At 41.3% G+C, this 12,698-nt stretch overlaps 1 protein-coding gene across 3 annotated transcripts in view; it reads left to right on the forward strand.

Moving 5' to 3' along the window:
• LOC124133432 (two pore calcium channel protein 1-like) overlaps nucleotides 1–12,312 on the forward strand; it is a 43,130-nt gene extending 30,818 nt beyond the window's left edge. For all 3 annotated transcript variants that reach the window (XM_048401098.1, XM_048401099.1, XM_048401100.1), the window contains 8 exons: nucleotides 972–1,061; nucleotides 2,010–2,101; nucleotides 3,686–3,732; nucleotides 4,718–4,786; nucleotides 6,201–6,291; nucleotides 7,531–7,652; nucleotides 8,864–8,941; nucleotides 9,901–12,312. In XM_048401098.1, coding sequence (XP_048257055.1) covers nucleotides 972–1,061; nucleotides 2,010–2,101; nucleotides 3,686–3,732; nucleotides 4,718–4,786; nucleotides 6,201–6,291; nucleotides 7,531–7,652; nucleotides 8,864–8,941; nucleotides 9,901–10,050 — 739 coding nt within the window. In that variant the 3' untranslated portion in view covers nucleotides 10,051–12,312. The remainder of the gene's footprint in view (nucleotides 1–971; nucleotides 1,062–2,009; nucleotides 2,102–3,685; nucleotides 3,733–4,717; nucleotides 4,787–6,200; nucleotides 6,292–7,530; nucleotides 7,653–8,863; nucleotides 8,942–9,900) is intronic.
• The last annotated feature ends 386 nt before the right edge of the window (nucleotides 12,313–12,698 follow it).

Here is a 12,698-nt window from a genome sequence, read left to right on the forward strand (position 1 = left end):
GTGATTTGATGATATTCGCGATGTAAGACTCGTTTTATCACAATATAGATCTTGATTATCGATCAAATCGTCTTGAGTGGGCGCCACCGTTTTGTTTGAAGCAAATGCAAGTGATACGAGAGGTTGAATCTGATTGGTCAATAGGAGAGGCATAGAAAGGACATAACTCGGAAAAGCCACCGGTGGCGCTACGATCCAGGCCAGGAATTCCAGCTTAGTTCGGCAAGGGTGGAAACTGGACTTTTAAAGTCAGTTAACTCTCTTGCCTCGGGAAGATGTGGGAGTATTGCTGAGACAGACTCCAGTGTTTGTGACATTGCTTCTGTAGAGAGACATGAATTCCCTACAATAACCCCTGGATCCACTCCCGTGGTTCTCACGACGTCAAATTACCTGCCCCTGAGTTTCATTGACATTTCCCGACCAATCAAATGTTGAGAAAAGGAAAATGGAAATAAGTAAAGGAGTACTTGCCACCGCCAGTTTTAATGGACATGAAGATATCCTTTCCATCAAAAAGACGTCTTCTCGAGGCAAGGGAGTTGACTGACTATAAAAGTCCAGTTTCCACCCTTGCCAATCTAGGCTGGAATTCCTGGGGCGACTACGCTTCGAAACATATATTGACCAATTCTCGCTTAAAAATTTGAAACCTGAACAAAAGAACATTCTCGAATGGCTAATATATGGTCTAGATTGTATAGATTCAGTCGTTAAGCCTGTAACTATCGTTCGGAATACCCAGTTTTAAAGTTTTCGATGCTGCATGATTAGAAATCACATTCTGACTGTCACTTTCGTGATCTGGTAAGTGACGCTCTGATTGGTCGGATGAAAGGTCGTTCTGACATGACCCCCAATGGGATGTCCTCAGATCTTTGTTTAGTGGAACTAAGATCTGATTTTAACGAGATTGTTACTAAAAGTGGCGTTAAACCATACTCACTCACTCACTCACTGTTGTGTTTCAGTTTGGCGGTGGTGATCATCATGGTCTACTATTTCTTTGCCATCATCGGCATGGAAATGTTTCTCAATGTCGACCTGAAGAACTGTTGCAAGTAAGTTAGCTGTTTTATAAACCTTGCAGATCTCTTGTTGCGTGTTGTGACCTTTCCGACCCGTGAAGATTCCGGGGTAGAATAGGTCTTCAGCAACCCATGCTTGCCATAAAAGGCGACTTTGCTTGTCGTAAAAGGCGACTAACGGGATCGGGTGGTCAGGCTCACTGACTTGGTTGATACATGTCATCGATCCCAATTGTGTGGACAAGTATTTATCAAATCATAATAGTCCTCAATTGAGGGCTATAAGTCTGAACCAAAGCTTTAATTTTTTCTGCAAAATAAAACTGAACATGGTAAACATTTTGTTTTGTTCAAGCAGGACTAGCTTCAAACTCTGAGGACTCTGGACTAGTCTTTACAAATAGTCATTTCTAATTTTGTAAACATGGTAAACCCAACACATTCTTTTAGCATACATTTTATAGGTAATTGGAAAACATTAGGGTTTGTTTCTAATCAAGAACTTTTGAATGTAGTACTTTCTCTCATCACGATATTCCTGAAATTATGCCGATGTGACATTAAATTTTAACTCACTCACTGTAATCGAGAACTAGGATTTGTAGATTATCTGTAATGAGTGAATAAAGTTTGGCGAGTAATTTTTATCGTTATGACATAAGAGACAAATGATCTGGTATTGTGATTTGCAGGTAGGTAATTCTGTGTATTATATCCACTAGTAGGGGTGGCCCAATATGTATAGGTTGATGGTAATATTAACACAGGCACAAGAGTTGCTAGGTTACCCAATTAAATGCCATGCTACTTCTTTACTGAACATTGACCAACTTTTTATGACAGGGGGGGCAAATAAGATTATTCATTTTTTGTTCAAGTTAACTGTTTTCTGTAAAAAAATCCGGGGGGGAGCAACTGCCCCCCCTCCCCCCCCTCTGGCTACAGCACTGTTGGCTGACTGCCAAGTGTTTGTTGTTCCAGGAATTCCACTATGGCTGATTACTACAGCTTCGACAGCAAGAACCAACAGGGCTACTACTTGAACAACTTTGACAACATCCTCCGATCCGGAGGTGAGCCACCTGCCTGAATAGGGCACCTGTAGCTATAGTCATGATTCGTGGTCAACCTCATCTTCCTGAGTCAAGGGAGTTAACTGACTGTAAAAGTCCACTTTCCACCCTGGCCGAACTAGTCTGGAATTTCTGGGTTTGATCATAGTGCCACCAGTGGCTATTACGAGTTATGTCCTTTCTATGCCTCTCCTATTGACCAATCAGATTTCACTTCTCATATCACCTGCATTTGTTTCTAACAAAATGGCAGCGCCCAGTCAGGACGATCTGATCAATGATCAAGATCTTTATTGTGATAAAACGGGTCTTACATCGCGAGTTGGCAGTGCACATGCTTTACAAATCCTGCAATCTACCGAAATCTGCATGACAGTTTATGAACTGGATGTCAATTTTGTTACATGATTTTGATTGGACTATGCATTGTCAAAAATATAACTCCATAATTCCAGCCTCGTTTTGCAAGGGCGGAAACTTGACTTTTAAATCAGTTAACTCCCTTGCCTTGGGAAGATGGGTCAACCTACATCACACTCCTCCCTATGGGGGGGGGTCCAGGTACAACAGGCCCCCCAACCTTCTCTGGCTGTAGGAGATGACCTACTGGACCGGGTGGTCAGACTCTGTGTGGCTGGCTTGAATGTGTGTCATGGTACCTCAAGGTCATTGATGCTCACGTTACGACTCACCAGACTTGATTATTTATAGCCCGCGATCATATAGCTGGACTATTGCTGAATGTGGCTTTCAACAACACACAAGCAAAAATAAAACAAACTTCCCAGGATCTATCTCTATTATTAGTTCCAGCAAAGGGTGGCCCAGCAGTCAAAGGTGCTAAGTTAGCTTCCTGGGTGCTGTTGTACAAAGCGATCTTAGCGCTTAGGTGATCAGAACTCCCATACCTTAACATATACTCAAGACAGTCATAGCGTTCAGGTTGTATAACGTCACCCTGAGCCTTAGCAGAATCTGCTGGTCATGAGTTTGAATTCAAGATTGGCCCTGATTATAATTCAAGGTTTTACCAAAGCTGTAAACATGTTGGTCTTGGACATTTAGTCCGCACGCTGTGATATAACGTATTCGACGTAAGAAGCGCCCACGGCGATATTTGCTAATATATTGGCTAGTGAGAAATCCCAATTAGCACCCCTTCCGATTGATCAATGTACACATGACTTATTTATTCGTGAATAATATGCACTCGTGTGTTATTTGCACCCTTAATTATGGGCAATTAAATTATGGAAAAATGTATCTGTCGTATATAAACATTTCAGGCTGTCAGCATAAACCACGAAATTTATTTTTCAACTATATAATATTCTAATAAGAGCCCCCAATTTCTAATTTTGAGAGGGCCCTGGGCGCTTATTACGTCGAATACGGTAACTGAAATACTGTTCAAAGCAGCCTTTCTCAACTCCCTGCTTAGCTGATGGAGACAAAGTAGTGGATCAATTACTTCGATAAAGCAGTTAGGAATGGCTTCATGTAGTTGTAGCATGTTGAAGTGAAAGTTTTTTTTATCGAAAATTTTCAGTATGTGTAAAGGAATTGGTTTCAATTTTCTTTCAGTGACGTTGTTTGAACTGACTGTCGTTAATAACTGGTTCATAATAATGGTGAGTTGATAACTGGTTCATTTTAATGGTGAATTGATAACTGGTTCATTATAATGGGGGGGGGCACGGGTGGCCAAGTCGTCTAAGGCGCCGTGATTTGCTGTGCAGAGTTTGCAGAGTTGCGTCCCTTGGGCACACCAGAAACCTATGATTGTTGGTTCGAATCCCGGTTTGGCCCGATTATATTTATAGGTTTGTCAGCACCATACCCGTGCTTGTGGGTTGTTTTTAGTGTCTCAAGGGCACAGCTAGAGTGGAAGCAGTCCCTGTTTTCAATATGAATCAAAAATAATATGAAAAACTTTCTCTCTCCTCCCTGGTGTGTTCCAAATGCATAAAAAAACCATCGCTTTTTGTAACTTTTTGGAACAATGTTTCACACAATGGATTTGCTGTTACAGTTTGTCTGTTTGCTTCTTTTAGGTTAAGTGAGACATTATCTAAATGTTATTATAATGAAATGGAGACTCCTCCTGTCTAGGAAGTGGAAATGTTAAACCAGACTGTTCTGCTACCAGTGAGATGTCCAGTTTAATGTAAATGGGTGTATGGTATGGTCACTAGATATATACCTCCCGTGAAGATCCAGGTTAGAATAGGTCCTCAGCAACCCATGCTTGCAATAAAAGGCGACTATGCTTGTCGTAAGAGGCGACTGATAGGATAGGGTGGTCAGGCTCGCTGACTTGATTGATGCATGTCATCGTATCCCAATTTGCGTGGATCGATGCAAGATATCAATCACTGGATTGTCTGGTCCAGACGCGATAATTTACAGACCGCCGTCATATAGCTGGAATATTGCTGAGTGCAGCGTTAAACAACAAACAAACAAACACTAGATATACATGGTAGCCTGCAGTAGGTATCCGGAAGTCAGGTCCAGATGTTCAGACTAACACGGCTTTGCTCTGGTAAATGATATAAGACAGCCCACCTTGTTTGTTGGATGTTCTTGTTTCACAGCTACACTGTTCTGTTGTAGGAGGGGTATGCGCTGGGCTGGAGCGAGTGGACGCGGATCTACTTCATGCTGTTCTACATCGTGATGATGGTGAGTGCGGCTGTGATTCCCAGCAAAGGCCATGGGAAATAGGAGAATCTCTGGCCTTCCAAAATTTCACCCATCTCTTGCTTTCCAAAATTACAACTATATCTGGCTTTCCAAAATTACACCCATCTCTAGCTTTCCAAAATTACCACTTTCTCAAGCTTTCCAAAATTACCACTTTCTCAAGCTTTCCAAAATTACAACTATCTCCAGCTTTCCAAAATTACAACTGTCTCTAGCTTTCCAAAATAACAACTATCTCTAGCTTTCCAAAATAACAACTTTCTCTAGCTTTCCAAAATTACAACAATCTCTAGCTTTCCAAAATTACAACTATCTCTAGCTTTCCAAAATTACAACTGTCTCTAGCTTTCCAGAATTACAACTATCTCTAACTTTCCAAAATTACAACTATATCTGGCTTTCCAAAGTTACAACAATCTCTAGCTTTCCAAAATTACAACTATCTCTAGCTTTCCAAAATTACCACTTTCTCAAGCTTTCCAAAATTACAACTATCTCCAGCTTTCCAAAATTACAACTGTCTCTAGCTTTCCAAAATAACAACTATCTCTAGCTTTCCAAAATAACAACTTTCTCTAGCTTTCCAAAATTACAACAATCTCTAGCTTTCCAAAATTACAACTATCTCTAGCTTTCCAAAATTACAACTGTCTCTAGCTTTCCAAAATTACAACTATCTCTAACTTTCCAAAATTACAACTATATCTGGCTTTCCAAAGTTACAACAATCTCTAGCTTTCCAAAATTACAACTATCTCTAGCTTTCCAAAATTACAACTGTCTCTAGCTTTCCAAAATTACAACTATCTCTAGCTTTTCAAAATTACAACTGTCTCTAGCTTTCCAAAATTACAACTATCTCTAGCTTTCCAAAATTACAACTATATCTGGCTTTCCAAAATTACACCCATCTCTGGCTTTCCAAAATTACCACTTTCTCAAGCTTTCCAAAATTACAACGATCTCCAGCTTTCCAAACTTACAACTGTCTCTGGCTTTCCAAAATAAGAACTATCTCTAGCTTTCCAAAATAACAACTGTCTCTAGCTTTCCAAAATTACAACTATCTCTAACTTTCCAAAATTACAACTATCTCTAGCTTTCCAAAATTACAACTGTCTCTAGCTTTCTAAAATTACAACTATCTCTAGCTTTTCAAAATTACAACTGTCTCTAGCTTTCCAAAATTACAACTATCTCTAGCTTTCCAAAATTACAACTGTCTCTAGCTTTCCAAAATTATAAACTATCTCTAGCTTTCCAAAATTACAACTGTCTCTAGCTTTCCAAAATTACAACTGTCTCTGGCTCTCCAAAATTGCGTCCACCTCAAGCTATTGAATGTATTTTATTGTGAGATGAAGTATCAAATTGTGAGTTATCTCCCCTGCAGGTTGTGATGAATATCGTGGTGGCCTTTGTGTTGGAATCTTTCCTGTTCCGTATCAACTATCGGAGGACGATGGATGTGGATGACATTGAAGGTACAGCATCATTTTCACTTTTATTTTGTAGACAATTTTAGCTCCCCTAACATGTAGGTCACATGTTGTCAAGCTGCATGAGTGGCAATAAGCTTTTCAAATTGTCGATATCTCCAAATGGCTTGGTGGATTCAACTGAAATTTTGTTTACATACATGTTAATATAACCAGTTTCAAGTGTATTCAAAAGATCAAAGCTGACTATGCTTGTCATAAGAGCGACTAACATGATCGGGTGGTCAGGCTGGCAGACTCATATCCCAATGGAGTGGATCAATGCTCGTGATATTGATCACTGGATTATCTGGTCCAGACTCAATTCTTTATGGGCTGCCGTTTTATAGCTGGAATATTGTTGAGTGCAGCATTAAACAACAACAAACAGTTTCCACCCTTGCCAAACTAGGCTGGAATTATGGAGTTATATTTTGTCTGGATTAACGAGTCTATGCATTGTCCAATCCAAATTGCTTAACGAAATTGGCATCAGGTTTGTCAACTGCTGTGCCAATTTTGGCTGATTGCAGGATTTGTAAAGCATCTTTACCGTCAACTTAGCGTCAACAGATTATTTTCCAAATATTTTCATGTTTTTAATCAAGGTGCTCATGTGATTTGGGGGGGCATGGGTGTCCCAGTCGTTTAAAGCGGCGCCGTGATTCACTGTGCAGAGTTGCGTCCCTTGGGCATGCCAGAAACCTATGATAGTGGGTTCGAATCCCAGTTCGCCCTGATTATGTTTCTAGGTTTGTCAGCACCATACCCGTGCCTGTGGGTTTCACCGAAGTGGTAAACGTCTGAGACCTGCATCACTTCGGGCTTTCCTCCCACATTAAAACTGACACGCCGTGATATAACTGGAATAATTTTAAAAGCGGCGTTAAACACAACTCCCTCACAGGATTTGATGGACTTTGCGTGATAATACACGTTTTATGACAATACATATTTTGATTATTGATCAGATCGTCTTGACTGGGCGCCCCGATTATGTTTGAAACAAATGCAAGTGATCTGAGAGATGGAATCTGATTGGTTAACAGGAGGAACATATAAGGGACATAACTCGTAATAGCCACTGGTGGCGCTACGATCAGGCCCTGAATTCCCAGAAAGTTTGATAAGGGTGGAAATTGGACTTTTTGAGTAAGTGAACTCCCTTGCCTTAGGAAGATGTTGGAAGACGTCTTACAAGATTAGCTTGTACATAGACTAGTCTGTGTACTTCCACTGTTTCAGATCACGGCCTGTATAAGGTGGAGATGTCCATGTCGGAGGAGGAGAGGGACATGTGTGAGAGGCCGCATGCATGGCTGACTGGCGCACATATTGCCACCACGGCGGACCAAGATGGATCACAGGTGTGTCTCAGTCAATCATAGATCACCATGGTAACCAGGCATTACCAAGTTCCACTTCATTGCCTGAAAGTGATGCCATTTGATTGGAAGTGAATATCATTATTATAAAGGTAGATTTAGGCATGTGTTTTGTACAGCGTGGTGGTTGGCCTCGTGGTTAAAGCGTTTGCTCATCATGTGGAAGGCCTTGGTTTGAGTTTACACATGGGTACGTATGAAGCCCATTTCTTGTGAAATATTGTTGAAACCTTACTCTCCTTTTTTTAACTGTGAAACTGGCAGTGACGTGGAATATGGTGATCCGTAGCTCCTCATGTGTTATACATCTATCTAGGATCTATCTAGGATTTTTCCAAACTGTGTGCCCTTACACTGTTCTTACTTTCCTAGGGCTTAAAAAATAAAAGACTTGGTTCTCAGGAAATAGCTTTTGAAAATGTAGTGCAGACGGGAAGCCATTTTTAAAAAAAAAATATTTTGGTTGTTTAAACGAGTATGTAACCAAATATGCAGTTGTGTGTGGCCTCCCTACATACATGTATTCCTTGATGAGAAAAATACTGAAATACAATATTAGACTACAGTTCGACCACCAGTAAGTGCATAATACACACATACAATGAGCTTTGATTCTATTTCACAATGCGAAAACGTTATCTTTAGCATGCAGCACCGGAAGAAGCATGTCAACAAATCTGTACTGAAGTACACAAGTTAGTCCTATTATTACACAATCTGGCTATAAAAGTGTTCATTGTGTATCTGGACTTATGTTTGTAATCCATTATGTTACTTTTCTCCAAGATTTCATTCAATTTTGTTTACATTAATTTCGGCAAATTTGATCTGATGGGCAACTCACCGTGAACTCACCTTGAAACGAACATTTGTCGTCAGAGATACAAAGTCTTCCGTCTTCCTATCAATTTTCTTTTCAGTTATGATATTAGCCACTAGTAGATCGGGGAGAAAATGTGTAAACAGCTGATCGCTATTTCTGGCGTATTTTATGAGACAAATACACATGTAATCTTATTCTCTGCATATGTCATTGTCTGATTTTGTTATCAGTGAAATCTTCCTCCACAAGACATGAAATTAGTTCAGACTATGACGTCATGAATGGGGAATGTTTGTTCCGGAAGTAGTTGTGATGGGGATGCTGGGCTAGATGCCAGACTTGGGTATGACATGTGGCGACTTTGTTGTAGATGCCGTATGTGTACGGTGGCGAGAGGTTCCGAAGCAAGGAGGACTTCAGTCTGAGGATGTACACGGACGAGGTGCAGGTGAGTGGGGCTTGCTGATCACCTGACCGGGATTTCCACACCACCCCACCCCACGCCACGCCACGCCACGCCACACCATACTAACAAAATGCCACACCATACTAACAACACGCCACGCCACGCCACGCCACGCCACGCCATACTCACAAAACGCCACGCCATGCCACACCATACTAACAACACACCATGCCACGCCACGCCACGCCATGCCACACCATGCCACGCCGAGCCACGCTACACACATCTCCTGACAACAACACTACCACAAAACCACCCAACCACATTGCCGCCATTAAAACCACACCACTTACTAGCACCACTACAACACCACCACTTTCACAACTAGCACCGTTACATCATCACCCACACATTCAAACTGTTCTTCCCTTGAACTAGCACCTCTACATCATCACCCACACATTCAAACTGTTCTTCCCTTGAACTAGCACCTCTACATCATCACCCACACATTCAAACTGCTCTTCCCTTGTCCCCCCCCACCCCAAATAGCACCTCTACATCATCACCCACACATTCAAGTGCTCTTCTCTTGTCTCCCCCAACACACTAGCATCTCGATCTACATCATCACCCACACATTCAAACTGCTCTTCCCTTGTCCCTCCCCCACCTCAAATTGCACCTCTACATCATCACCCACACGTTCAAACTGCTCTTCCCTTGTCCCTCCCCCACCAACTAGTACCTCTACATCATGAAACTGCTCTTCCCTTGTCCCCCCACCCACCCCAAATTGCACCTCTACATCATCACCCACACATTCAAAGTGCTCTTCCCTTGTCCCTCCCCCCCCAACTAGCACCTCTACATCATCACCCACACATTCAAACTGCTCTTCTCTTGTCTCTAACCCCCCCACCCCACATACAAACAACACATAGTAGCACCTCAACATCATCACCCACACATTCAAACTGCTCTTCCCTTGTCCCCCCCAGACCTGGATAGAGGAAGAGAAGGCCAAGAGGAGGGAGGCTATCTGTGAGATGGAACAGTTGAGACAAAGACTGAGTCGCCCCAACTCCAGGAACTACGCAGATGCAGTCGTTGATGACCTCGACTTCGATCAAGACACATCAACAAGCTGACATCATGCAAACATGACTAAAACAGACACAAGAAATACCTTCCAACTTGTAGATAAATGACAGGAAAACAGCTGTCTTTTTATCTGATACTGTAAAAGACCCTTGCAGGTGATATAACACTTGTATGCCATATGCATTTCATATCCTACTCAAAAATGGTTAGGGATCATCCGATTCTTTCATATTACTATAGTTAATCTGTCATGACAAAATATACATCTTTTTGTACTTTTCCGAAATTAAGGAAACAATTATAGTGGCCAGTGTCATGGCCTATTAAGACTAATAGAGATTTCGGGGGTCCCAATATTAAAGTACTATAGGGGTAGACCTCATTGACCCCCTTAATTCAACACAGTATATAGGGTAACAGTAATAGCATTAACCACAAGAAGTTCAGAATGTCAGGATGTCATGCATCCAGTAACCATGGTAACACATGTCCTTCTTCAGTTGTATCTAGTGGCTTGTCATGGTCACACCGCCTGACACTGCATCCCCTACTAAACTAACCTATATTCTATAACACTGTGTCAGTTCAGACACTTACTGCTGGAACATGTACACCAAGCTCCTTGCAGTGATATCCCGTTCGCGGAGCTCTCTTTACTATCGCTGCCATCAGTCAAAGCTCCCCACTGTGATAGTGGCTACAACCATGCTTGGAGTAACTTGCAACTCCCTGACAGTTATGTTTACAAACAACTGATGACTATCGTGATGCCGAATACTCTTACCCCAGCTACATTATTTTCTTTGTTTATCTGTTTAAATTTTTGTTTCATTATAACTATCATGTAACTGGTTTAGTAAGATGATAGTAAGAATGTGAGGGGAAAGTTGGTTTATTTTCCATTCATCTGCAATCTCAAACCAATCTGATCAAACAAATAAAACGGTAAATTCATCTGGGAAAACCTTTTTCAAAATTCACTACGACGGCATTCCCAAAGATGTAAACAAAAGTATAAACGTTACTATATTTCGGGTTAGAGGGCAAATTTGAAGATTCTTGTAATGGCCCACCTACACGGGTGGCAGCGATGTTACCGAGAGAGTAACGAAGGTGTCACGCACTGGGAAGGAGCCTGCCTGTACATGTTCAAAGGGACGTTACTCCGTAATGTACATGTCCAAAGGGACATTACTCCGTAATGTACATGTTCAAAGGGACATTACTCCGTAAACAGTTTCCTTAGTTAGGAAAGGTGTTAATCCAAACTAAGCCCGTGGGAACGCAAGCAACCATCTGATTTACATGCTTTCCATGAAGTGACCATTCTCGTGTTGGAAGTCTGAAGTTGAACCTGTCCTACGGCATGTAACTGTCAAATTATGCGCAATCGTGTGTAAGATTAGATATTCCGTCACAAGACTATTACTAACTAACAGACTATTTTCTTTTTTCCATTTGGACAATTTTAATTGTTTATGTAGCAGGTTAAGGTATGTATTGCTGCACCCCTGATTTTCTAAACTTTCACTCAATTTATACTCTCTCTTTTTTATGACTTTGTAAGGAAATGATATCCAACTTTGACGTATGTGACCAGCAGTAGCAACTGTAGCTTGCTCTTGTACTCTGTTTCTATTAACAATTATTAATCCATATTGTTGCGGGAGTTATTATTTTGAAGGTATACAAACTTCTGGCAAGATTATGCCCTGTACAGAGCTGTAGGCATGTGACGTATAAAGTATTGTTGTTAACTACTTAATGGCAGACACTTTCATGAAGTTTTTTCATGAAATTACCTCAGTGTTGCATTTATTTATGTATGTGTGCAATATTGGTCCAAGTTATTGTTTCTGACAATCTGTTCAAACTCTAAATAGCTGTGTTCTGTATGGTTCAATGCCAAACGCTGTCTGTTCGACCTCTGAATAGCTGTGTTCTGTTTGGTTCAATGCTAATGCGGCTTGTATAGGATTGTATTTTGGATTATTTTTCTTCAAACATGAGGAAAAATAACCATTTCCAGTACTTTCTGTAACAAATATTTTTTTTGAAAAAACGGATTCCTGTTTATATGGACATTTCTAGCTTTGGTCAAATATCTTGATAAACATAATCTGATAATGGACTTGAGTTTCATCTGATACATCCCAATACAACACCAAACATGTTCAATCTGTATCATACAGAGCTGGGGAGGCACGGGTGGCCCAGTCGTCTAAGGCACCGCGATTCGCTGTGCAGAGTTACGTCCCCTGGACACGCCAGAAACCAATGGTTGTGGGTTCGAATCCCGGTTCACCCCGATTATGTTTCTAGGTTTGTCAGCACCATACCCGTGCTCGTGGGTTTCACCGAAGTGGTAAACGTCTAAGACCTGCATCACTTCGGGCTTTCCTCCCACATTAAGCTGACACGCCGTGATATAACTGGAATAATGTTAAAAGCGGCGTTAAACCCAACTCACTCACTCACTCACTCATACAGAGCTGGATGTGTCTTCAGGGAATCAGCTGCTTTCTGAAGTATTGCCAGGAATTCTGACCAACATTGTCAATACTTCACGGTTTGTAATATGCAACATTCTTCCATCACTACCTGTGAATATGTATGGCTGCTGTGCAGTGTAGTCTACAGTTTAATACGTGATTCTAATAAAGAGCTGTTTGCAGAGAGAGACCAATAAGAATTC

This window comes from Haliotis rufescens, unplaced genomic scaffold, assembly GCF_023055435.1.
Source record: "Haliotis rufescens isolate VD_foot unplaced genomic scaffold, xgHalRufe1.0.p SCAF_21, whole genome shotgun sequence".
Lineage (NCBI taxonomy): Eukaryota > Metazoa > Mollusca > Gastropoda > Lepetellida > Haliotidae > Haliotis > Haliotis rufescens.